Raw genomic sequence first — 26,670 nt, 5'->3', positions numbered from 1 at the left:
TTCACCTGGACTCCTTAACACAAAGCCACTTTAAACTAAAGCACAACACAATAAGCCTGAAACCGAAATGAAAATAAACCAGCTCAAACATTTGCACTAGATGAAACTGTTTTGAGGAACAGATTGTTTCAAAGCTGCAGTGTGTGAGGTTTCTTACAACAGCAGAACTAATACACTGAATATAATGCTGAATGGAATAAGGATTATTGCTGAACGTGTGTGTGTGTGTGTGTGTGTGTGTGTGTGTCTCAGAGAAAAGGAGTTTATATTCAGATACAGGAATATATCATGCGTCAGTGTTTATTTGTTTATCCAGAGAAGCGAAAAGACTCAAGTAAAAAGTAAAGCTTAAGAGGCGACTTTATCTTTCTAAATACGTTAGCAAAAAAAAAAAAAAGAAGAAGAAAAAAAATCAAAGAGCTGATAAAAACACCACCATGCTTCCAACATGAAGGTATGAGAGCAGAACTAATGCGGAATTACAGCATATTACAGCAGAGAGGCGCTAACCTCCTAATTAACCTCCTAATTAACCTCTTAATTAACCTTCTAATTAACCTTCTAATTAACCCACAATCAGCCCTTCACATTATTTATTCCAAGGCAAATGTCTCATTTCTTCTTGTACAGTCGAGAAAAATGAAACCCATTTTCAAGTTTACTAATAGTCCAAACACACACACTCACACACACTCACTCCCTCACTCACACACTCACTACTCATAATCACACTAAACGCGGCCGCTCACGCTCATCGATTCACAAAAAATAAATAAAAACACTCAGATACCTGCTAAAGGCAGACGCTCGTCTTTCAACGCTCAAACACAGCGTATATACACTCATACTACAAAATCGTCTCACACTCCCTCGGGGAATGTAGACATGCCACAGACAGATGTGCAGCGCTGACAGCACAGCTGGAGGCCACAGATACAAATCCCATTAATTAAGCGGGTTTTTTTTTAATACTTTTTTTTTTTTTTTACTTAAACAGCGAATGTAGTGTTTTTAATGGTAGCGCTTTATATCGAGGTTCCCTTGAGTAACGTTATTTATTGCATTAGTTAGCAGGAAGAAACCAACTTCAGCTTTAATACACCAGAATTAATTAGAAGCCATTAATATTTGTATTATAGCAAATTATTCAGTGAGGCTAAATGGTGGGTGCCAATATTTACGCCTGTAATTGGCTCTTTCAATTGGTTTGCGGCTTTCTTAACGTTACCATGATGTAAAAAATCGTTTATGTTTTAAGTGTGGGGTTTGTTTTCGTTAATTAATGTAATAAATAATATTCGGTAAGTGAACCTCAAAGTGAAGCATTAACATTTTTAGGGTGTCAGTCCTGCAGCGCGCGCTATAGTGCTCAATATTAAGATGGCAGGGTCAGAATTTGTCCTCAGCAGCATGAAGCCTTGGAAAGAACCTGCCTTGTGGGAACAGTTCAGCCTGGTGGTGGTGGTGTGTTGGTGTGGGGAATGTTTTTTGGGCACAAATTGGGCCCCTTCATACAAACCAGTAGAAAACCAGTGGTGGTTAAGGCTCTGGGTTATTGATCGGAAGGTCAGGGGTTCAAGCCCCAGCACTGCCAAGCTGCCACTGTTGGGCCCTTGCGCAAGGCCCTTAGCCATCTCTGCTCCAGGGGCGCCGTATTATGGCCGACCCTGCGCTCTGACCCCAACTTCCTAACATGCTGGGGTATGCGAAGAAAAAAATTTCACTGTGCATATGTATATGATCAATAAAGACTCATTATCATTATCCCTTTATGGCCATGATTTACTCATGTTATAATGGTTAACATTCCAGCATAATAAAGCACTGTGTCACACAGCACAAGCCGTCTCGAACGTGCCATATACATGGCAATAAGTTCAGTGCACTTCAAGCTAGATAAACAGATTGAAAAAAATAAACCTCGAAGTATTTGTAAAAGTGTGCTGATGATAAAAATACTTAAAAAGGAAAGAGAATACAAAGACTTTCCCCAAATGGATCAGATTAAAAATGAACTCGCTGTCACTGCTGGTTAGAGCTTGTTAAAAAGCTAGACAATTTAGTCAACAAGATTGGGAGGTAAAAAAAAAAAAAACAACGAGAAAGAAAACCAGATACATAATGTTAGACTGCCTTCTGTGTACTAAAGAGACTACTCATATTCTCATAATAGACATGTAATGTAGTAATGTATGTGGTTATTTTGCATGTATTGGGTTGTGGGGTAGGACGGTAAGGGCTACATACATTAAGGGGCCGAATTTGTATATTCCCCACACCGTTATACAACCACCACCAGGGTGAAGTGTTGACACAAGGTGGGTTAGGTCCATGGAGTCACTGCTTAGTCAGGATTTATTAATCCATCCCTGACTGGAAGGACTGGAATTGTGACTGGCTTAATGGCTTAGTGGTTAGCATGTCTGCTACACATCTCTGGGGTTGGGGGTTTGATTCCTGCCTCTGCCCTGTGTGCGCAGAGTTTGCAGGTTCTCCCCATGCTTCAGGGGTTTCCTCTGGATACTCCAGTTTCCTCCCCCAGTCCCAAGACCTGCATTGTAAGCTGACTGGCATCTCTAAATGGTCTGTAGTGTGTGAATGTGTATGAGATTGCGCCTTGCGATGGGCTGGCACCCCATCCAGAAAGTCCCATGCCTTGTGTCTCGAGTTCCCTGGGATAGGCTCCAGGCTTCCCCCGCAACCCTGTGTCGAATAAGCGGTTGGAATGGAATGGAAAGCCCTTAATGAATCAGGAATGTTCGAGCAGCTCCAGCATTGAGAGTGTATGGAAACAGATTTGAAAGTTGCACTGAATTCTTAATAAAGACATTTAAACACCACAGAATTTATAGCATTGAACTATAATTATTGGTTATTGAGTATGAATTTGTGAACACTAGGGGTAGAAATAACTGCCAAAAAAAAAAAATAGATACAAATGTGTGTTTTTTTGAAGTAATATATTTCAATGCTATGAATTCAGTGTTTACATTTCAATATAAAAAATTCAATGGCCTTTAAAATTCACATCATTATATCTCTTTTTTGTTTCCAAAAAGAGTAAAGAAAAAAAAATTTGTGAGGAAGCAACAGCTCCAGAAAAAGCCAAAAGCTGGAATGGATTTCAATCGACGGAACATGTATTGTATATATTTTTGTCAGTCTTCCTTCCTCTCCAGGTTGTTGTTCTTGTTCTAAGCGGATCTATTCCTCCCGCTCGAAAGCTCGCTCTTCGCCAGGTTCTTCATTGCACTGAGGAGAGGGTGGGGTGGACGAAAGGGGAGGGGCATCAGAGGAGGGCAAGAGGGAGGGAAAAGCCTGAAGAGGGGCGGCTCCAGGGCTTTTGGTATCCTCTGATAAACCAGAGGGGCATTTCTTCTCAAAGCGGTTTTGTACCAATCCTCCTTCCCTTTCAGACAGGGCGGCGCTGTTCCCCTGACTGCGACGGCACAGCTGCAGCTTTGTCTTATCTAGAGCTGTGTTCTACAGAAAGAGATAAAGAGCTCAGAGGTCATGTGTGCATGGAAGGTGGAAAACAGACACAGAGAGATTATGGTTATGAAGTGAAATGGACGTGGAATGAAAGACAGTGTGAAACTGTTTTAAGAATTCAGTAGTACTCATCTTATATCTCACATTTAGTCCTTATCTTATTCTTAATATTCTTATTCTGGTTTGGGTTTGTTTAATTCTGTATTTAGAAAGCTTCTTTATTTAAAAAAAAACAAAAACAAAAAAAACAATAGCAAAAATGTATGTAGTACCTTAATACATAGAAAATTAGAAGGAAAAGCAGATTAACTGTGGTGTGAAGGAGAGTGAGAAAACATAAGTGAAATTCCTGACACATTATTTCCTCGGACTGGCTGATCAGCTTGTTTTGATGTGAGGAATTCACTGTGTAGTTCGACAAAAACAATGCATGTAGACATATCATAATATACAATATTTAACATGTTTAAAATGAACATATTAAATATATATTTTTTTAAATATTGTGATGCATATGTTGTAAGAAATGGAATATTCTACTTTCACTGTTTCAACATTTTAGAATGGTTAAATACCTTAGAATGAGAAAATCTTATGTTTGGGACTGGTTATATTATTGAACAAAATTATCAAACTTAAACTGGAAAAGGTCTCAGCTTACTGAAAAACTGACTTAAGAAACTACCTACTGAAAACTTAACCTGTGGAAAACTAATGTAGTAAAAAATGAATCTAGCAAGAAATTAATCTAGTGAAAAACTAAACTACTGAAAAAATAATCTAGTGAAAAGTAACCTAGCAAATAAAGTAACCTAGTGAAAAAGTTACTGAGTGAAATAGTTACTTAGTGAAAAAATAAATTAGCAAAAAACAAACAACAACAAAAAAAAAACCCTGGGGAAAAAAATAACCTAGTGAAAAATAACCTAGCAAAAAAAAAAAAACAAACCCAGTGAAAAAGTAACCTAGTGAAAAATTAAACTAGTTAAAAACTAAACTAGTGAAAAACTAAATTATCAAAAAAAATAAATAAATAAAACCTAGGGAAAAAAATTACCTAGCAAAAAGTAACCTAGTGAAAAATAACCTAGCAAAAAAACAAACCCAGTGAAAAAGTAACCTAGTGAAAAACTAAACTAGTGAAAAACTAAACTAGTGAAAAACTAAATTAGCAAAAAAAAAAAAAAACCCTAGGGAAAAAAAATAACCTAGCAAAAAGTACCCTAGTGAAAAATAACCTAGCAAAAAAACAAACCCAGTGAAAAAGTAACCTAGTGAAAAAGTAATCTAGTGAAAAGTAACCTAGCAAAAAATTAACCTAGTGAAAAAGCTACTTAGTGAAAAAGTAACCCAGCAAAAAACTAAACTAATGAAAAACTAAATTAGCAAAAAAATATAATAAAATAACCTAGGGAAAAAATAACCTAGCAAAAAAGTAACCTAGTGAAAAAGTTACCTAGTGAAAAATAACCTAGCAAAAATGTACTTAGCAAAAAAATTAGCCTATCAAAAAAGTAATCCAGTGAAAAAGCAACCTAGTGAAAAAGTAACTTAGCAAAAAAAAGGTAAATTAGAGAAAAACTAACCTAGCAAAAAACTAGCCCAGTGAAAAACTAAATTAGTGAAAAACTAAATTAGCAAAAAAAAAAAATAATAACCTAGGGAAAAAAATAACCTAGCAAAAAAGTAACCTAGTGAAAACCTAACCTAAGGGAAAACTAACCTAGGGACAAGGTAATCTATGAAAAAAATAACCTAGTGAGAAACTAACCTTGTTAGCAATACTTGTGAAATATACGCAAGCGAGTGTAGCCTGCTGTTAAAATTCTATAATTCAGTAGGATGATACTTTGACAGAGAGTTGTCAGTCACGTATGCTCATTTGAACATGTCCACGGAACTTCAACAACTACAACAAAAATTTTCTTAACAAGAAATGGTAGATTTCCCAAGTATTCACCCCCTTGAACTTTTCCACATTTTGTAGTGTTACAATATGAAGCAAGCTGTTAGAGCAGTGAAGCATGGTGGCGGCAGCATCATGCTGCACATTACCCTTAGACGTTGTAGAATTTTCCCCCCACTATGAACTGTTTTGTGTAGATTCATGACATAATCCCCATTAAATTCATTTCAGTTCCTCATTGTCCAGTTCTAAGTGAGCCTGGCTGTCATAAATAAATATTCACTGGTGTTTTGCTCACTCTCCCTCAGTGTCAGTGGAAGTGTGTGACATGGATGGAGAAGACAGAAGCCAGGTGTAAGAAGCAGAGCTGTTAGTGTTAGTACATACCATTGGCCTGGAGCTACTCAGAGGATAGGTATGCCGATGGAGGGGTGCAGAAGCAGAGGTACAGAGACTAGGCTTACTCACAGAACGCATACATAGCAACAACATACAGAGCACAAACACACCTCTACAGCTCCATAACACTTTATCTGAAGGACCCCTAACACATACTTCATATCTTATCTATATAACTGATATCGAATCTTCACGTCCAGGGGTGGGCAAATCACTGGCTGGAAAATTATCGATAATTACCAGGGAAATATGATCTGTAGGTCTGGTTAGTGGTGTTTTAACCAAGAGAACAAATTTACAAAATAATTTGGGACATTTTTAACATATGTTTGTCTAGTTGTGGTATGAGACTCTGACTGATTTTATTCTCTGTAGGATCACAGTATGAAAGTATTTCAAATCAACATATGAACAAAATATTGGCCGTAGTTCCGGGACTCTAGTCAGTCCGCACAGGAGTTCTTTTGTGATTGATGCGGCCAAAAATGCTCGATAAAAATGCTTCGGCATTTTTCCAGCAATTGGGTTTTTTTTTTTTTGGTGCTTTTTTGTGGAAAACTACTTGAATCGGTGAAATTGCAATTTCGCAGTGATGTTCATCGGTAAACGAGATCTTTTAGCTGTACTCATGATTGACGCACGTGAATCGAAGAGGGCTTTCAACTGAACGTGCGCCGTGATGACGTCACATGACACATCTTGGGCTAAAGTCTTAACGTCACATGACCCATCTTGGGCGCAAAATCTGTGGAAATTTTGAAAAACAGCACGCTACTCCGAATATCGTCGAGTTTGCTTGATTCCGCGCTCGTTTCTCCGAACGCAAAATCGGGACTGTCAAGATTTTTAAACGTGAACCTTGACTGCTTCCGATTTAATGTAGTCTTACACCACAGCACTGTTAAATTCTCGATTCTGATTGGTCAGAAGGTGCTGATTCATTTTCTATAACAGCAGCTCGGACAGTATTCCGGCACAATCTAATAAACTGTTTATTATTATTTCTATTTATTTTTAAAGTGCAGAGTTATTTAACAAAGAAAAACGTATCACTGTTAACATGCCGGAGTTTTCTGCACGGAGACGTTTATTTAACATTTACAGTATGTAAGGAGTCTCCAGTGTCAGCACTATGTAACATTCAGTACCTTTTATAGCTGTAATAATGTACGTGACAACGTGAAATAACTTGTTTCGCGTGTTTAAGGTTCTACAACACTATATGTGTATACTACAAACGGATAAATAAATAAAAAAAGTGTGACTTATAGAATATTTGATTCATTAATTCAAACTGCTGTGGTATGAGACGAAGAAAACCGTTTGGGACGAGCTGTTAAAGGAAAAGAATAAAAGCTCTACACAGTGTTATTGTCGAATATTTTCCCAGAACGGCATGGCGCCGAGTGTTTTAATACTTGCTAATCTAATGGATATGAATTGGGAATCCTTCAGAGAAGTGGAATGGCACTCGCATACCAATCTGTGGATTTGAAGGTTTTCGTTTGTGAAACGTTGACGGAAAAAAGAAGCAGGTAGGAGCTCAATTACAGGATATTTCAGAATACAAAAGTGCGGATCATTGCCAAAAATTTGCTAACAATTAACTTTCCTTTAGAAAAAAAAAATCCGAAATACAAATTAGCTTTTATTTTTCACTTAAATCTGAATGTCTCTCTCTCTCACACACACACGCAGCGGTCAGAGAAGCAGGAATTCCACTTTGGCCACAAGGAGGCAGCACATTTCCTATACATGGTGAATTAATAACGGTGAATAACGTACATTGTTCTTTGAATGCACTATTTCCTGTGAAATACTTGTGAACGCGTGACCGAGAAAGACCGACATGTCTTCCTCAGACAGGGTTAATACTTTAAGCGGTTATTAGCTTTGCATGATGCTTAAAGAAACGACATGCGACTCAACACACTGCGACACAGACAACACGACGGAGACTTGGGCAGCTGGGAATGAGGTGAAAAGACACTGATTCATGGAGAGGTTGAGACTGAGAGGAGTTACAATACTGTATATCTAGCTCCAGTCCTTGAGGATCTGATTAAAGGAGTACTCCAGCGTTTTTTCAACCGAATCTTTACTCATCGCAACGGCACTGCGTGTTTCATTACCACGAACGCCAATCATGCTTCCATGTTCCAGTTTTTTAAAGGATTTATTTACAAATACCTTTGAGTGAAGAATTCATTAAACCGTTCGACAGAAATCCACGTATCGGTACTCGTGAGGTTTTTATTTCGGCTGTAACGTTATCCGAGACACGGGAAACAAGTCCGATTTCTTATCCGTGGTAATCATGTGTACACTACTGATGCAGTGGAGAGGATGGACATTACATTTACATTACAGTACATTTTTGACAGACGCGCTTATCCAGAGCGACTTACATTTATCTCATTTTATACAACTGAGCAGTTGAGGGTTAAGGGCCTTGCTCAAGGGCCCAACAGTGGTAGCTTGGCAGTGCTGGGGCTTGACCTCCTGACCTTCTGATCAGTCACCCAGAGCCTTTAACCACTGACCCTTTGCAAAACACTGGAGTATTCCTTTACGTATTTTTCCTAAACACGGACAGGGTGTGTTCTAGCAGAGAAAAGGCTTTTGGTCAGAAATCTAAACTTGTAAGAGCCGGAGCAAACCATGAGACCAGAAGGAGGCACTGCAACAGCGCAAAGAGCAGCAGATCTAGAAGAGTCAGGACAGACGAAGTAAGCTTTAGTAAAGAGATTAGATTTGTCCGACGGAGGTGTAGATTTGGAGTCAAATACCCAGAATCCAGCAGCGGGCATCGTCTGGTCCTGGGAGAGACGAGGGCTGTGCACAGATACAGCTCTGGATTTAGATCTCAAACTGTTGGATGAAATTCACAATCTGTAAGAATAGAGTACTCGGAGACCCCAGAGCTGCCCGTGACTCTCTCAACTTCTCAAATTCTCGCTCAACTCACACAGCGGCTCATCTCAAATCTGCTCGAATAGGCATTAGCCGATATTAATGACATTTAACGTGTTAATGGGTTTTGATAATGTGACTGTGAAGCATTTTGCCTTTGAATCTACAGCTGAGGTCATACGTTTACATACGCCTTGCGCAATCTGAAAAATAATATACAAAATAATATATATTTTTTTTTAAAGCGGGATCATGAAAATTGCATTTTGTTTTTTATTTAGTCCTGCCATGAATACGCTATTTCACATAACAGATGTTTATATATAGTCCAATAATAATAATCATCATCATCATAATAATAGATTATGTAAAAATACAATAATAATCATTATTAATAATAATTATTAACAATGTTTTTATCATTAAACAATTACTATTAACTACAACATTACCAAAATAAATATGAATAATAATGATTAATCATGTTATTATTTATAGTTAGTAATAATAATAATAATAATAATTATTATTATTATTATTATTATTATTATTATAGATTATGTAGAAATACAATAACAATAATTATTAATAATGTTTTTATTATTAAACAATTACTACTAACTACTACATTACCAAAATAAATATTAATAATACTGATTAATCATGTTATTTATGGTTAGTAATAATAATAATAGCAATAATAATAATAATAACAGATTATGTAAAAATACAATAACAATCATTATTAATAATAATTATTAACAATGTTTTTATTATTAAACAATTACTACTAACTACTACATTACCAAAATAAATGTGAATAATAATGATTAATCACGTTATTATTTATAGTTAGTAATAATAATAATAATAATAATAATAATAATTATTATTATTATTATAGATTATGTAGAAATACAATAACAATAATTATTAATAATGTTTTTATTATTAAACAATTACTACTAACTACTAAATTACCAAAATAAATATTAATAATACTGATTAATCATGTTATTTATGGTTAGTAATAATAATAATAGCAATAATAGCAATAATAATAATAATAATAATAATAACAGATTATGTAAAAATACAATAACAATCATTATTAATAATAATTATTAACAATGTTTTTATCATTAAACAATTACTATTAACTACAACATTACCAAAATAAATATGAATAATAATGATTAATCATGTTATTATTTATAGTTAGTAATAATAATAATAATAATAATAATAATAATAATAATAATAACAGATTATGTAGAAATATAATGACAATAATTATTAATAATGTTTTTATTATTAAACAATTACTACTAACTACTACATTACCAAAATAAATATTAATAATACTGATTAATCATGTTATTTATGGTTAGTAATAATAATAATAATAATAATAATAATAATACTAACAGATTATGTAAAAATACAATAACAATCATTATTAATAATAATTATTAACAATGTATTTATTATTAAACAATTACTACTAACTACAACATTACCAAAATAAATATGAATAATAATGATTAATCATGTTATTATTTATAGTTAGTAATAATAATAATAATAATAATAATAATAATAGCTTATGTAGAAATACAATAACAATAATTATTAATAATGTTTTTATTATTAAACAATTACTACTAACTACTACATTGCCAAAATAAATATTAATAATACTGATTAATCATGTTATTTATGGTTAGTAATAATAATAATAGCAATAATAATAATAATAATAATAATAATAATAATAACAGATTATGTAAAAATACAATAACAATCATTATTAATAATAATTATTAACAATGTTTTTATTATTAAACAATTACTACTAACTACTACATTACCAAAATAAATGTGAATAATAATGATTAATCACGTTATTATTTATAGTTAGTAATAATAATAATAATAATAATAATAATAATAATAACAGATTATGTAGAAATATAATGACAATAATTATTAATAATATTTTTATTATTAACCAATTACTACTAACTACTACATTACCAAAATAAATATTAATAATACTGATTAATCATGTTATTGGATATGTTTTAATAATAGAAATGATAACATATTAGAACGAATGCATGACTACAAACCTGTGATTAGCAGCCGTACAGTATAATCCGACCAATCGGAATTTAGCGGTGCTTTAGTTTAACCAGTTATCAGAACATGTCTATTTTCCACTAACATTTCTCTTCTGTCATTATATTCTGCTCTATGTGATCAGTACAAAGACAGCAAGGAAGTTCTGAAAGTGAATATTAATCTAAAGCACAGCGATGCGAGCAGGTCACTACAACAAACCCGATGAGTCTCGAGCTGCCAGGACAGCGTGAGTGTGATGAGTGTATGAGTGCAGTAAGGATGAGAGCACTACAAGAAGAAACTATAGTATAAGATCCTCTTTAGTCATATACAGACAGGAATCCTAGACATGAATGGTGTACATGAGAGGAAATGACTGACATGTTTCACCCACAAATCCCCCTGAGAGACAGAGGACAGGGGAGGACAAACACACACACACACACACATACACACGCACACACACACGGGATTATTTAACAATCAAAAGGGAACATATACTTCTAACATATTTAGAAAAAACAATCTGATTTATTTAAGACAGTAATCTGTCCGGCTCTGGGAAGCTCTGTGCATACGGATTAAAGCTTGATTGATTGTACATTTTATTTTATTATATATAAGACATGTTTATCTGTGCTTAGATTTGAGAATATTTAAAGGAATAGTTCAGCCAAAAAATGCTGAAAAAAACATGTATAAAATTTCCACCATTTTCTCTCATTCGATTGGTACATGTAATTCATTTCTAGCAGGAATTTTCCCACAATAAACTCCCTGTGCGTCATTTTTATGTAAGGGTTATTAGTTAATGAATAAATGAATCAATTATTATAATTGTATTTAGATGTGAGCCAAGCTGTTTCTGAGAATACAGCGAGGTAAATTCCAGAGAAAATGCCACTTAATCATTAGATATTTACTCGGAAATCACCTCGTAATTACGTGGACGCTACAACGATGTCGTAATTACGACTCAGGAAATCGTATTATTCTACTGTTGCGTGCACGGAAAACTGGGAATTTGGAAATTTTCCAACAAGGGATCCTCCCACCTGAGCCATATCCCCCTGCAGTTCTTGCCTGGTTTCCTACTGAAGCAAAGCAGTGTTGAGGCTGGCCAGTACCTGGATGGGAGACCTCCTGGGGAAAACTAAGGTTGCTGTTAGAAGTGGTATTAGTGAGACCACCAGGGGGTGCTCATGCTGTGGTCTGTGTGGGTCCTAATGTCCCAGTATAGTGATGGGATACCACACTGGAAAAACAGCACCTTCTTTTACATGGGATAAACTGAGGTCCGGACTCTCTGTAGGCATGAAAAATCCCAGGACATTTCTTGTAAAAGAATAGTGTTATAACCCTTATATACCCATTGACCCTTCTCTATCAAGGCCCCCTAATAATCTCCATCTCTAAATTGGCGACATCACTCTCATCTCCACTAATAGCTGGTGTGTGGTGGGCGTTCTGGAGCACTATGGCTGCCGTCACATCATCCAGGTGGATGCTACACACTAGTGGTGGTTGAGGAGATCGAACCCCCCCCCCCCCCCCATACATACAATGCGAAAGCGTTTTGAGTATCTAGAAAAACACTATATAATTGTAACTGTAACTAACTCCTACTTCCTGTGTTAGAGAGATCACCTGAAGTCAGACATAAAACGCATTACGAGTCGGAGAGTCGTAATTTCTACTGGGAAGTCGGAAGGTGTTGATTAAACTCTCAGCAGCATGAAAACCCTGAGTTTCCGAGTTGGGGGTGTGTCTATAACCCGGCGTCATGGCAGCCATCAATATGAACGTGACTTCCTAAAGTAAACGGTAATTACGCATGTTAACCGTTCAGGCTAAATAAACTTCTGACTGAACACCTGAACAAGTCGTAATCATAACCTCCGAACCCTTACTGACAGGTCAAAGTTCACCTGGATAAAGTAAAAGTAACTGCTAGCGACAACAGTTGCGTCTTTCATTTCGCGCGTCCTTTCCCCTTCGGTGAATTTGCTTTTATGAACTTGACTTGTTTTTGTTTGGAAAGCTGTTTCAGCTGAACACACAGTAGTTTTCGTGTGTCACGTATCGCTGTGGTAAGTCATCAGAAATCATAAATGCTATGGCTATACCGTAAATATTGGCACCCCTGACAAACACTTTAGAGAGTCGCTCAATCTTTTATCGTGCGAGTGTGTGACGATAAACCGGACGCCATCGTCTTCATTTACTCGATCAGCTTCATGGATTCAGTGTAAATCTATGAGGCTGAAATAAACTTTAGACCCATAACACGTCTTAGCTAACTGATTGTGATTATGGGAAAATTTGTGCTGCGTACGTTTCATCTTTGGCTGAACTATTACTTTAACGTTAGATTCCGGATCTGATTTCAAATTCCGGTGATGATTATCGTCAAATAATGATGTTACACAGATCGTAATACATATATACTCTCTGTCTGTATGTGTGTGTGTGTGTGTGTGTGTGTGTGTGTGTGTGTGTGTGTTTGGTCTTACCATAATAACAGACACTCCGGCGGTGGTGTTGCCCTCTTTCTGTGTGGACGTAAAGTGCTTCTTGAGCTTCCCCATCACCTCCATCTTCATGTTGTTATCCACTGCAGCGTCGTCCTGGTACACGTTTACATAAACACAATACACGTCACAAATGTTTACATAAACACAATACACGTCACAAATACACCCAATTCTGAAAATGTAGTAATACAGAATATCATCTCATCTGTATCGCTGTTTTTTTTTTTGTTTTATTTTGTGGAACAGTGAAATAACGAATCTAATGATAGATATTGTTACACACACACACTCACACACACACTCACCGTGACCCAAGGGTGACACAAAATATCTTCTGCCGTGTACCTCATCTCAGGGTTCACCTGAAGCATCTGGCCAATCAGCTCCTGCAAAACAGGTCATGTGACAATCGAATGCACAAAATTCAAGTTCGAGTTCAGCAGCATTTCTAATAAATTTAGAATGTGATATACACGGTCTCTAAAGCAGTTTGTTATTTTTTTTTTCTTATAATAAGATCTTTTTCTTCTTTCCCTTACCTCTATCTATTAGAACTGGATGAAACAACTGCTTATAGCTGCTTTAATGTAAGTAATAACAGAGACGAACTGGTTTTGAGGATGTTCCACAACATTAAAGGCAACAACATTAATAAACGGATCAAAAGTACGATGTGTCGTATTTTAATAAATATAAAACACGTAAATGGAAAGAAAGCTGTGGTAGAAGAGGAATAAAACACTCCGAGATGTGATGTTACGGGTAAATAATGAACTTTCCATAAGTAACATAAGTACTTTAGCTTTCTCCCTTCTATTCCATTTTTTTTTCTCCAGATTCTCTTGTATTACATGTTTTCAAACAGCAGAAACACGAGTCTACGCCAAACATTATCTCCAGTTTATTGAAATCAGGAAGGCCTCAGACTCCGGCACCTTTGTAAGGAAAGCGTTTTTTGTTTCAGCCGTCGTTTCACAGTTATTCGCTGTTTCCGCGTTCCATCAAAGGCCCACAGAAAAGAAGTGAAGTCTGTGGGCTTAACATTAACATAAGCATTATCATTTGAAGAAGGAGAGGAGAGAGAATCTTGTACATGAGAAATGAGAGGAAGCGGAGGAGTGTGTGTGGGAAAAGAGAGCAGGAAGCAGTGGATCGTGTGTGTGTGTGTGGGGGGGGGGGTGAGCTAAATATGACAGAGAACAATAGACAGTGTAAGATATGAAGACAGAAGAGAGTGTGTGTGTGTGTGTTTGTGTATATCTGTAGTATATAGCACATCTGTACGTCTGTAATATACATCACATCTGTATATCTGTAGTGCATAACACATCTGTACGTCTGTAATATACATCACATCTGTATATCTGTAGTATACAGCTCATCTGTACATCTGTAGTATACATCACATCTGTATATCTGTAGTATACAGCGCATCTGTACATCTGTAGTATACATCACATCTGTATATCTGTAGCATACAGCGCATCTGTACATCTGTAGTATACATCACATCTGTATATCTGTAGTATACAGCGCATCTGTACATCTGTAGTATACATCACATCTGTATATCTGTAGTATACATCACATCTGTATATCTGTAGTATACAGCGCATCTGTACATCTGTAGCATACATCACATCTGTATATCTGTAGTATACAGCGCATCTGTACATCTGTAGTATACAGCGCATCTGTACATCTGTAGCATACATCACATCTGTATATCTGTAGTATACAGCGCATCTGTACATCTGTAGCATACATCAAATCTGTATATCTGTAGTATACAGCGCATCTGTAGCATACATCACATCTGTATATCTGTAGTATACAGCGCATCTGTACATCTGTAGTATACAGCGCATCTGTACATCTGTAGCATACATCACATCTGTATATCTGTAGAGCATAGCACATCTGTAGTATACATCACATCTGTATACCTGAAGTATACATCACATCTGTATATCTGTAGTGTACAGCACATCTGTACATCTGTAGTATACATCACATCTGTATATCGGTAGCATACATCACCTCTGTATATTTGTAGAGCATAGCACATCTGTACTATACATCAGATCTGTACATCTGAAGTGTACATCACATCGGTATATCTGTAGTGTACAGCGCATCTGTACATCTGTAGAGCATAGCACATCTGTACATCTGTAGCGTACAGCATATCTGCACATCTGTAGTGTACAGCACATCTGTATATCTGTAGTGTACAGCACATCTTTAGTGTACATCACATCTGTAATATACAGCACATCTGTATATCTGTAGTGCATAGCACATCTGTAGTATACAGCACATCTGTAGTATACAACACATCTGTACATCTGTAATGTACAGTATGCATTCTCCACGTGAGGATTGGACCATAGATGAACAGATGACATGCTTGTAGAGCTCTAAGAAATACACCAATACCTTTATAAACTGTCTATATAAAAATGATTTTATTTTTGACAGAAAGATGCGTCATGCGGCATGGTGATCTATCTCACCCACCTTGGCCGAGTCAGTGATGTTGTCCCAGTACGGAGAGGGAAAGTCCACATGGCCCTGCAGGATCTGTTCAAACAGCTCCTCCTGCACATTATTCTCACTGTATACACACACACACACACACACACACACACTGAGTACAATAATATGAACAGGACAAAGACATTACACAACAGCCATTGTAATTACTGATGTCCTTGTAATACAACAGAAGTCCTGATGCACTAATGGAGTTCCTCAGATGAACTTTTTCAAGATTCTTACGCAAACACAGTTTAGACAATCCAACGAGTTGATCGACCGAAAAGACAACAAATTAGCTTTAGCCTATTCAATACACCTTGATTTCATTTAGCTTCATCTGTGACCATCAAAAGACATGTGTAATGTGTTTTTGGACTTCAGTGCTCTTAATATTTGTGGGGATTATTATTTTTTTTGAGGGGCATGTTAAAAGTTTTTGCTTTAATTTGCTAAAGAAACCAAACCAACTAAGGTGAAACGGTGAAAACCGAAAAGGTCACACCTACTGCTTTCTCATTGGCTGAACAGAGATTTGCTTGTAAAGCGTCACACAAAAGACAAAAATAATAAAAGGGCGTTTGACCTTTAGATGACCCTGCATGTGGGCTTCTCTGTGTGCTTCAGTGCTGTGTGAAACTTCATGTGGAGATGCGTTTGAAATGAAACGATGTACACGTTACAGTATAACATACATATATTATATAGTATACAGGTTTACTATAAACACCTTTTATCCAGAGATATACTGCCTGCGAAAATATATGATGGAAAAAATTGTATTGTGTGTCTTTCTATTGGTATATCATCACACTCCGGTGTGACTCTTTGAAGTGTCTGTGTGTGTGTGTGTGTGTGTGTGTGTGTGTGTGTGTGTGTGTACTGTACCTCCGGAAAGGTGGGAAGCCACACAGCAGGATGTAGGTAATCACACCTGCTGCCCAGATGTCCACCTTTATACCATACCTATGAGAGCCAGCCCAAAAAAGTGTGTACGAGTCAGTGTCAATGTGAAAATAACATCCCTTGATGTATTAATATTGCATTCCTGTGTATATAAACACACCTAGAAGGCAGAATTTGAATGAGGAATCGTGTAAAAGTGTATTATCTAAACAGCTGGCTCTCGGTTTTGATTTCTACCACAAGTGGAGTCTTAAAAATTCTCCTGACGTACCCCGACTCTGCTATAATCTCCGGGGCGACGTAAGTTGGGGTCCCACACACGGTGTACAGCGGTCCTTCCACCACCGTCGCCAAACCGAAGTCCCCCAGCTTCAGAGATTTGGTGCCGTCTGGATATTCGCACACCTGCGCAACACACACACACACACACACACACACACACAAAGAAGAAGAAGAAAAAAAAAAAACACAGGGTGACACATTTAAAGTGCTTATGAAATCATAACTGGGGTTTCAGAGCTTTTCCTAAACGCCTCTTGGCATTATAAACACCTACACACTACAGTATACAGTACAGTATAGCAAAAATTATTTATTCATTTAGCTTCTTTTTTAAAAAAAAAAATAATAAAATAAATACTTAAAATTAGAAAAAAAAATATTGTCTGCATATAGAAAAAGATTAGTTCAAGCTTTTTGTAAAAAATAAATAAATAAATAAAAAAAGCCTAGAAATAGGTTTAATAATCAGATATGTTGTATTGTATAAATACATTATAATAAGATTTAGGTTATTAGATAATCTTTAGATAAGGTTTAAATCCAAACACAGGTACAGATATTTGGAGCACTACAGAGATCCAGATACACCTAGTGGTATTACACTCCACCCTCGAGTGTGTACGTGTCTGAGGTAGGTACCAGAAGGTTTTCGGGTTTGATGTCTCGGTGCACGATGTTCATCTTGTGCAGGTATTTAAGAGCAGCAGCCAGGTTGTACACCATGGCACTGGCGTCTTTCTCGGTGTACTTCGTAGACGACGTGATGGCTTCGAACAGATCTCCACCCTGCAGAGAGAAGATCGTCTCATCATCTATCTGTACCTTACACACTTGGCTGTAGGATTATGCTAGGAACATGGTAATAACGACACTTCATAGGCCTACCACTGAATTCTCAAGTGTGACTGGCAAAACACACGGTATATTAATACACTCGTTATATATAATACGGTATCGTTTCTATAGTGACCGCTCATTCTCGAGGACTCGTATGGACATAATCGGATATGAAACCTATTAATACGCACGTTTAGAAACAAAAGTGGTGTTATTTAAGAACAAGAAATGTATAATCGTTGCTTTTTCAGTGAAGGTGAAGGAATCTGTTTATACTGTTTATAGCTTTATATATATATATATATATATATATATATATATATATATATATATATACACACACACACACACACACACACACACACAAATATATATATATATATATAAATAAAAAATAAAAAAATGGCAAATTGCTGTGGTATAAGGGGAATAAAACACTTCGGGACATGCTGCTGTAGGAAAATAATCAACTTCAGCGCAGTAACAGGAAGTCAGGCTGCATCACTTTACAATAACAAAACATAAATAATTATGCACTAATACCTGAATTCATACTTACTTACTTACTTACTGCACGGTCCTGTAGCTTCATTCTGTACAACATCAAGAGAATCAGACCCTATATCACTGAACAGGCTACACAGATACTAGTCCAGGCTCTTGTCATCTCAAAACTGGACTACTGCAACTCACTACTCTCGGGCCTCCCGGCCATCTCCATCAAACCCCTTGAGATGATTCAGAATGCAGCCGCACACCTCGTCTTCAACCAGCCCAAAAGAACCCACATCACACCCCTCTTCATCTTCCTCCACTGGCTTCCTATAGCCGCCCGCATCAAATTCAAGGCCTTGATGCTCACCTACAAGACCTTGTCTGGAACAGCGCCCCCCTACCTCAACACTCTCCTCGAGGTTTACGTTCCCTCACGCAATCTGTTAATCCATTAACGACCCACGCTTACTAGTGCCTACTCAGCGCGGCTCAAGATCCCTTTCCAGAACCTTCACACTAACCGTCCCTCAGTGGTGGAATGAACTTCCGACCTCGATCCGGACCACAGAATCTCTCACCATCTTCAAAAAACAGCTAAAGACCCACCTCTTCCGTGAGCACTTAACTAACACCTAAAATGCCAACCCCACATTATCCTTTTAAAATAAATAAATAAATAAATAAATAAATTTGGCTCTTACACCTCGACTCTGCGCAATTTGCTTTTCTAGAACTCAATTATAGATCTTGTACGGTAGCGCTACTCGTATTGTAAATGTAAATATGAACTAATGAAGAGATAACCTTAACGACCATGTGAGTTTTAGGAGTTCAAGTGTGAATAACGACCACCTTAAGTACATGTCAGTACTACAGTGGGATTTAAAGAGAAATGCGTGAAGGGTGACGTAAAAGGTGTTGAGATGAATTTACTGGTGTGTATCATTAATGCGTCTCTCTACGGTCGACGAGGAGGATCAGTGTAAATTAGGAAAGTATTCCAGCGCCATCCAATGCTGTTTGTGTTCTCAACTGCGTACGGCAAATTATATAAACGATTCGAAATGATGCACGTTTAATTCATATCCTTTCTTACAGAGCACGATGGATTTAGTTTAACCCGACGTGTTAATTAATACATTAACTGACAAACATGTACTAACATGTACTTAAGGCGATCGTTATTCACGCATGAAATCGTAAGACGCACGTTAAGTCTCTTAGTTAAGATTAGCTCTTGATTAGTTCATGATTAACTCGTCATTAGTTCATATTTAAGTCAGTATTAATTCAGGTATTAGTGCATGATTACTCATGTCCTGTTATTGTAAAGTGTTACTAGATAAATATACTCTACAAGTCTGTACCTTGACCAGCTCCATGACGAGATAGAGCTCAGAGGGCGTGTCCACTTCCTCCATCAGCATTATGATGTTGGGGTGTTTGACTCGCCTTAGTACGGCCACCTCGCTCTCAATCAGGTGCTCCTGAGTGCACACGACTCGCGTCAGTCATGTCGAACGCTTAATAATAATTCTGCAGAGCAGAAAAACCTACACAATTTCCACCGGACGGGTCAACGTTTCATTAGTCAGAAAATGTTATGACTACACTGTGGATCTAGAAATGAGGTTTAACTTGACACCTCTGGCCACTCAGATAACAGTTTGACTATTAGTGTTTAAATATCAGATTAATATGATTAAAGTTTATTACGGTTGAAGGGGGCACTTCCAAAATGGTGACTGGATATGTCTAGAAAGTTTAGAATTTTCTATATATCTATATATCTATGACCTAAAACATCATCGGATTTTCACACAAGTCCTAAAAGTAGATAAAGAGAACCCGATTAAACAAACGAGACAAAAATATTATACTCGGTCGTTTATTTCTTGAGGAAAATAATCCAATATTATATATCTGTGAGAGGCAAAAGTATGTGAACCTCTAGGATTAGCAGTTTAATTTGAAGGTGAGATTAGAGTCAGGTGACGATGATCAGTTGTGAGCGAGCGCGCTGTTTTATTTAGAGAACAGGGATCTATCAGAGTCTGATCTTCACCACACGTTTGTGGAAGTGGATCATGGGACAAACAAAAGGAGATTTCTGAGGGCCTCAGAAAAAAAAAAAAAGAGTTGTTGATGCTTATCAGGCTGGAAAAGCTTACAAAACCATCTCTAAAGAGTTTGGAATCCACAAATCCACAGTCAGGCAGATTGTGTAAAAAAAAAAATGTGTGTGTATAAACCAGGAGCAACAAAGATCACCCCAAGAGCAAGACACCCAGGGTAACTTCTAAGCAAGTAAAGGCCTGTCTCACATTGGGTAATGTTAATGTTCATGACCATCAGGAGAACACTGAACAATAATGATGTGCATGGCAGGGATGCAAGGAGAAAGCCACTTCTCTCCTAAAAGAACATTGCTGCCTGTTTGCTAAAGATCACGTGGACAAGCCAGAAGGCTAATGGAAAAATGTTCTATGGGCGGATGAGACCAAAATACAACTTTTTGGTTTAAATGAGAAGTGATATGTTTGGAGAAAGGAAAACACTGCATTCCAGCATGTGAGTCTTATCCCGTCTGTGAAACATGGTGGTGGTAGTGTCATGGTCCGGGCTGTTTTGCTGCATCCTGGCCAGGACGACTCGCCATCTTTTGATCAAACAATGAATTCAGAATTATACCAGTGGATTCTAATTTTAACAAAAATGTCAGGACATCTGTCTGTGAACTGAATCTGAAGAGGAAGTAGGTCATGCAGCAAGACAACGACCCTAAACACACAAGTCGTTCTACCAAAGGACGGTTAAAGAAGAATAAAGTGAATGTTTTGGAATGGCCGAGTCAAAGTCCTGACCTTAATCCAATAGAGATGTTGTGGAAGAACCTGAATCAAGCAGTTCATGTGAGGAAACCCACCAACATCCCAGAGTTGAAGCTGTTCTGTACTGAGGAACGGGTTAAAACTCCTCCAGGCTGACATGCAGGATTGATCAACAGTTACTGGAAATGTTTACTTGCAGTTATTGCTCCACAAGGGGGTCACACCAGATACCGAAAGCAAAAGTTCACCTACTTTTTCCACTCACAGATATGCAATATCGGATCATTTCCCTCAGTAAATAAATGACCAGGTATAATATTTTTGTCTCATTTGTTTAATTGGGTTCTCTTTATCTACGTTTAGAACATGTAGATCATATTCATGCAGAAATATAGAAAATTCTAAAGTTTTCCCAAACTTTCAAGCCCCACTTTATATAATATACAGACATAGGAAACCTCTGAGGTGCATGTTCGCTATTTGCACTTTTTCCACTTTACAGTCATTTTGTTTAAACTTTCAATGATTTAAACATGTCTAAAATGCGTTTCTGGTGCAGAGACGGAACCGTTACAAAATAAACCAAGGATGCAGGAAACCTTCAACTCACTTTGCCTCGACATTTATTCTTATCAATGATCTTTAAGGCGAACTCCTTTCCAGTGGACCTGAGGACAGAGCAAATCCCTCATAAACATCACTCCTAAACAGAAATATGAAAATGAGAACACTTCCTGTTAAACAGGATTTAGAGGCAATTCCTATACAGATGTTACAGTACTTGCCATGTGCGCGTTCTTCCGAAAATTTCATCAATAGTGCAGCCATGAGTGAAACGGAATAGTACCTCATCCATCACCTACCGTTCAACACATTCCTTTACCACTGCAAAATTCCCATCACCGATAACTTTCCCCACTTTGTACTTTTCCACGATGGCAGAGGCTGTATGGTTTCTGTTTCCATTAACTGCAGAAGAAAGAATGACAAGCAGAACGGAGCTTTTAGATTCAATTTCACTCCTTTATATCGACAAATATGATTAAATCGTAGGAGTTATCACTGGTGATGACAAAATGCACGTTGTATGTGTATATACATATATATTATTAGTATTAGTTTTCACAGTCACAGCTCATAGAAATTCATACATAGAAATTCATAGAAAACTTTATTTAAAATCAACCCCAAAACGTCCATAAAGCGCTCTTAATGAAAATGCAGTTGATCTACGTGACTAAACAAGTGTGTGTCTTCAGGTGTGTCATATATCAAGGAGGGAACTCTGGACTTCATTTCCCAACAGCCACTGCACCATACTACATCACTGTCACATGACCACCTGCACCTGTATCACGTTTCTTGTTTAACGTGCACTCCTATATATAGCGACTATTTGGACTGCTTCCTCGTCTTACGTATCGTCCGTCCGCGCTTTTGTCCACGTGGCGATGTTTAGTTTTGCCGCAGTATTTTGCCCGGTGTTATTGCGTCTTTGTTTTTTGTCCGTTTGTTTATTAAATGTTTGAAATCTGCGATTGCTCCCGTATCCATCTTTGTAACGTGACAAGGTGCAGGTCACGTCGGGCAAGCGGGGTTAACTGAATGTTCGAAATAAAACGGTACAGGGAAACGTTTGTATGTCACTAAAGAAAGCAACAAACTGACCACTTTTTAAGCTAAAACCATAATAGAGGCCGTCTTGTGTCTGGTCCGAGCGTGTAGAAGAGCTGTGGTACGTTCTTCAAGATGCTTAGAACAACATACCATCCAAATTCTTCCTAAAACTTCTCCGAAAACAGACGCACTTTTAAAGGCAAAGGTTGTTTACACAAAATGTTGATTTTTTTTTTACCGTTTAGTTCAAGTTCAAGTGGCTTTTATTGTCATTTCAACCATATACAGCTGAAACGACGTTCCTCCAGGACCACGGTGCTACGTAAAACATCACACCAACCACACGAGACGACACAGAACTAAATAAGACCTACACATTCGACCTAACGCGCACATGCTAACGAGTGCTAACAACACAAGGCAGTACGGTAAGTACTAAAACAGGACAGTAAGTGACAGAGTAGTACCGAACGGTACACGGTTCTAGCACGGAAGTGTCCGATATAACCGGTAGTGCAAAAGATGCAAAACACTATCATTTAAAAATGGTATAAATGTGAACATAACATGCTATGACTGAGTATTCAGCAGATTAGCTTATACCAAATATGGACATAGCAGTTATTGTGGTAGCAGACAGGTAAAGTGTATAATAGTGGCAAGAAATTAAACAGGATATTTTTATAAATACATTAGCAGCAAAAACGCAACAGCGTCAATGCAGGAACGTGCAAATATTGCAATGGGAGTGCAAGAGTTTATATTTAGAAATGACATCTCTGCTTGACGGATTTTCTTCGTATGCTTAAGTACACATATTTGTCACAGTGTTGTTCATATCCTGTACAAAAGGAATTAAAAAGTCAAACTCGCTGCCAATGGTCGTCAATGGGGAACCCTCCACCACCGACAAGCCTTCTTGTTACTAAATTGTAAGCCGGAAGCTATCGAAGAAGAGCTATTTCGGAGATTTTGAAAAGACCTTGCTGTGATTTTGATGCTGTTTGGATCAATTCCAAAATGCGAATCAGTTCATCTGCTGGTTCCAATCATAAATCCATACAAACATTAATAACACTGGAAGGAGGGTGAGAGAGAGAGAGAGAGAGAGAGAGAGAGAAAAAATACAGAACGGAAGACATGAATAAACAGGAGAAAAATGTACTGAGAGAAAAAGAGTCAGGAGGATGCTCACCCTCAGGGCTGGTGTTGTCAGTGTGTTGAGGCTGATGCTGCTCGGACGAGACGCTCACGTTAGACACTGACGAGTGATGAGTCGGGATCTATAAGAGAAGTGACATTTCGAAAACCCATAGTGATCGTGATAATGATCGTTCCATCAGTGCCATCAGTGCTAAACGATTATTTGTTAGAATTGTACGCAGGGATGACTGGTGATATTAGAAGGGAGGTTAAAAACTAATATCGGTCAGTAGCTTGAGAGCGACACTATTAACCACAATGAGCAGCTTTTACAAAAAGTTCATAGACTTACTCTACAGTCTGTCCTTTTGTGTGCTGTACCGTAATTTTCGGACTATTGAGCGCACCTGAATATAAGCCGCACCCACTAACTTTAAAAAGAAAAATTTTTTTGTACATATATAGGCCGCACTTGTCTATAAGCCGCAGGTGTCCACGTTGTAACATGAGATATTTACACAGAAAGATGTTACACAAAGAATTTTTTTAACTTTTAATTAAATACGTACCGTAAATGCTTTTTTCCGAACAGTGCCTGTAACACGGCTGGTTAAAAAAATAAAAAATACAGTTGCCTACCAGGAAAAGTCCTCGATCGCTATCTTCATCTTCCTCCTGCGCACTAAAACCACTAAAGTCGTCTTCTTCAGTGTCAGAATTGAACAGCCTCAGAATTACCGGTACTTCGTCACACACTTCCTCAGTCTCTCTTTCGTTGTCGCTCTCAATGTCACTTACGTCTCGAGGCAAATTTGCCCTTGAGCTTGTGCTGTCCTCTTCATCACACAGCAGTCCAGCCTTTCGAAACCCGTTGGTGATTGTAGATTTTTTGACACTGCTCCACGCTGTTAGGATCCACTGGCAGACTTGAGCAAAAGCTGCTCTTCGCATGCTATTTCCTTCTTCGACAGCCAGATCGATCGCCTTTAACTTGAAAGCTGCATCATATGCATTTCTTTGTGTGTTTTCCATGATAAGGGTGTGTGCATGAAGAGCAAAATGACTGATCTGAAGAATTTAGTGTGAGTGCGTTTGATTTAATTCGAACAGTTTCATTGGTCCACTGTGACCTGTTCGGTAATTTCATTGGTCCGATGTGACGAGGCTAAATGTTTTGGCGGCATGAAGCTCGTTAGCCCGTAAAAATCCATAAATTAGCCGCATCATTGTTTAAGCCGCAGTGTTCAAAGCGTGTGAAAAAAGTAGCAGCTTATAGTCCGGAAATTACGGTAATTTGTATTTTTAATCAGATAACGTACGCTTTGTTTATCCGCTTTCAGATGCATTTTTTTGGGAAAATAAAGCACTATAGAGTAAATAGAGATCAAATCTAGGGGGTGTGTCACTCTGACAGGTCTGTCACCGATAGGCCTCTCTGTGAATCTACAGTCTGGGCTAGAAAGAAATCAGCCCGAGCCTCGATTCTCACTTCTTCACACTATTCCGTGTTACAATAATTGCTGGTGCTGTTGCGCTTTGTTCTACAGAAATCCAAAACAATCCACCGTTTGCTAACAGCAAATAATCTGGTGTGTGTACTAGCCCGTGTAGATTATCGGTCCGTCCGGGATTTCACCATTTTTCTCGAGCGCAAAATCACGCAAACGAATGCCGGAATATTCAGAGGAGCTTGCAATGTTTCAAAATTACCGCGGATTTTCTGCAAATTTTGGCCAAGACGCGTCATGTGACGTCGTCACAACGCGCACTCGGCCCTAAGCCCTCTTCGATGCACGTGCCCGCGAATACGAGTACAGCTAAAAGGTCTCATTTAGCAACAGACAATTCACACAGTTGCGATTTCGGCAAGTCGAGTAGTTTTCCGCGAAACACGCGCAAATCAACTCCGCAAATTGCATCGCAAATTCCGAATAAAGCCGCAGCAAGATCGAGCATTTTTTGGCCGGAACGATCACAATAAAAAACTCCATAAAATCCCGTACGGACTGTTTTATACCGTTTATACCAGCCAGCCTGACTGTATATATGTAAACCCCTAGTGTAAAAGCTCATTTCAAAAACCTAAGCAATATAATACAATATAATCATTAAATAATAAACTACAAAAATACATCATGAACGTTATTTCCCCTGAACCTAAACATGCTTTCATTAAGCATGCACTAATCATTTCTATATTTTTATGAAAATATGCATTCTGTTGCATTAAGCAAATGGCAGTGACACTGTGATTTTACTGTGGCTCTAGCTATTTGTATTTAAATGAGAATGAAGGTAGCTGCCAAGCCTAAAACTACGTAAGCCAGTGGGAGCAAACAGCAGCGGTGCTGAAATCAGGAAGAAGTGTCCATTCAGGTAGAGATATTTAAGTAGGATGAACTGGGGGGAAAAAATCCTGAACAAACGATTTAGGCTGCTTTATTCAAACACGGAGCTCGAAGAGCATGGGACTTCAGAGGAGAATGACTAGCATACAGAATTTTACATGCGATAGCTAGTCATTCTTGGATTTTGCCATGTTTACAGCAGAAAATCCAAAAGTTATGTCGATATTTACATGGGGAAGGTTACATGTATTCCGAGTTAAAGTCCAATGGTTTATGCGGGGAAAGTTACACATATTCAGAGTCGG

At 37.6% G+C, this 26,670-nt stretch overlaps 1 protein-coding gene across 10 annotated transcripts in view; it reads right to left on the bottom strand.

The window, feature by feature from the left end:
- Positions 1–958: 958 nt before the first annotated feature.
- The window catches only part of dclk2a (doublecortin-like kinase 2a), a 77,077-nt gene continuing 51,365 nt past the window's right edge, over positions 959–26,670 (bottom strand). For 7 of the 10 annotated variants that reach the window (XM_053622096.1, XM_053622098.1, XM_053622099.1 and 4 more), the window contains 11 exons: positions 24,070–24,157; positions 22,121–22,226; positions 21,868–21,925; positions 19,794–19,913; positions 17,734–17,880; positions 17,084–17,217; positions 16,795–16,872; positions 15,889–15,985; positions 13,674–13,754; positions 13,348–13,461; positions 959–3,483 (listed from right to left, as the gene is read on the bottom strand). In XM_053622096.1, the coding sequence (XP_053478071.1) occupies positions 3,205–3,483; positions 13,348–13,461; positions 13,674–13,754; positions 15,889–15,985; positions 16,795–16,872; positions 17,084–17,217; positions 17,734–17,880; positions 19,794–19,913; positions 21,868–21,925; positions 22,121–22,226; positions 24,070–24,157 (1,302 nt within the window). In that variant the 3' untranslated portion in view covers positions 959–3,204. Of the gene's footprint in view, positions 3,484–3,505; positions 8,669–10,634; positions 11,237–13,347; positions 13,462–13,673; positions 13,755–15,888; positions 15,986–16,794; positions 16,873–17,083; positions 17,218–17,733; positions 17,881–19,793; positions 19,914–21,867; positions 21,926–22,120; positions 22,227–24,069; positions 24,158–26,670 lie in introns of those variants that run through there. The other 3 variants (XR_008385628.1, XM_053622105.1, XM_053622104.1) reach the window with 3 other exon arrangements.

Source organism: Ictalurus furcatus, chromosome 3, assembly GCF_023375685.1.
Source record: "Ictalurus furcatus strain D&B chromosome 3, Billie_1.0, whole genome shotgun sequence".
NCBI lineage: Eukaryota > Metazoa > Chordata > Actinopteri > Siluriformes > Ictaluridae > Ictalurus > Ictalurus furcatus.
Note: the sequence above shows the minus strand (reverse complement) of the source record. Positions and strands in the feature narration are given on the sequence as shown.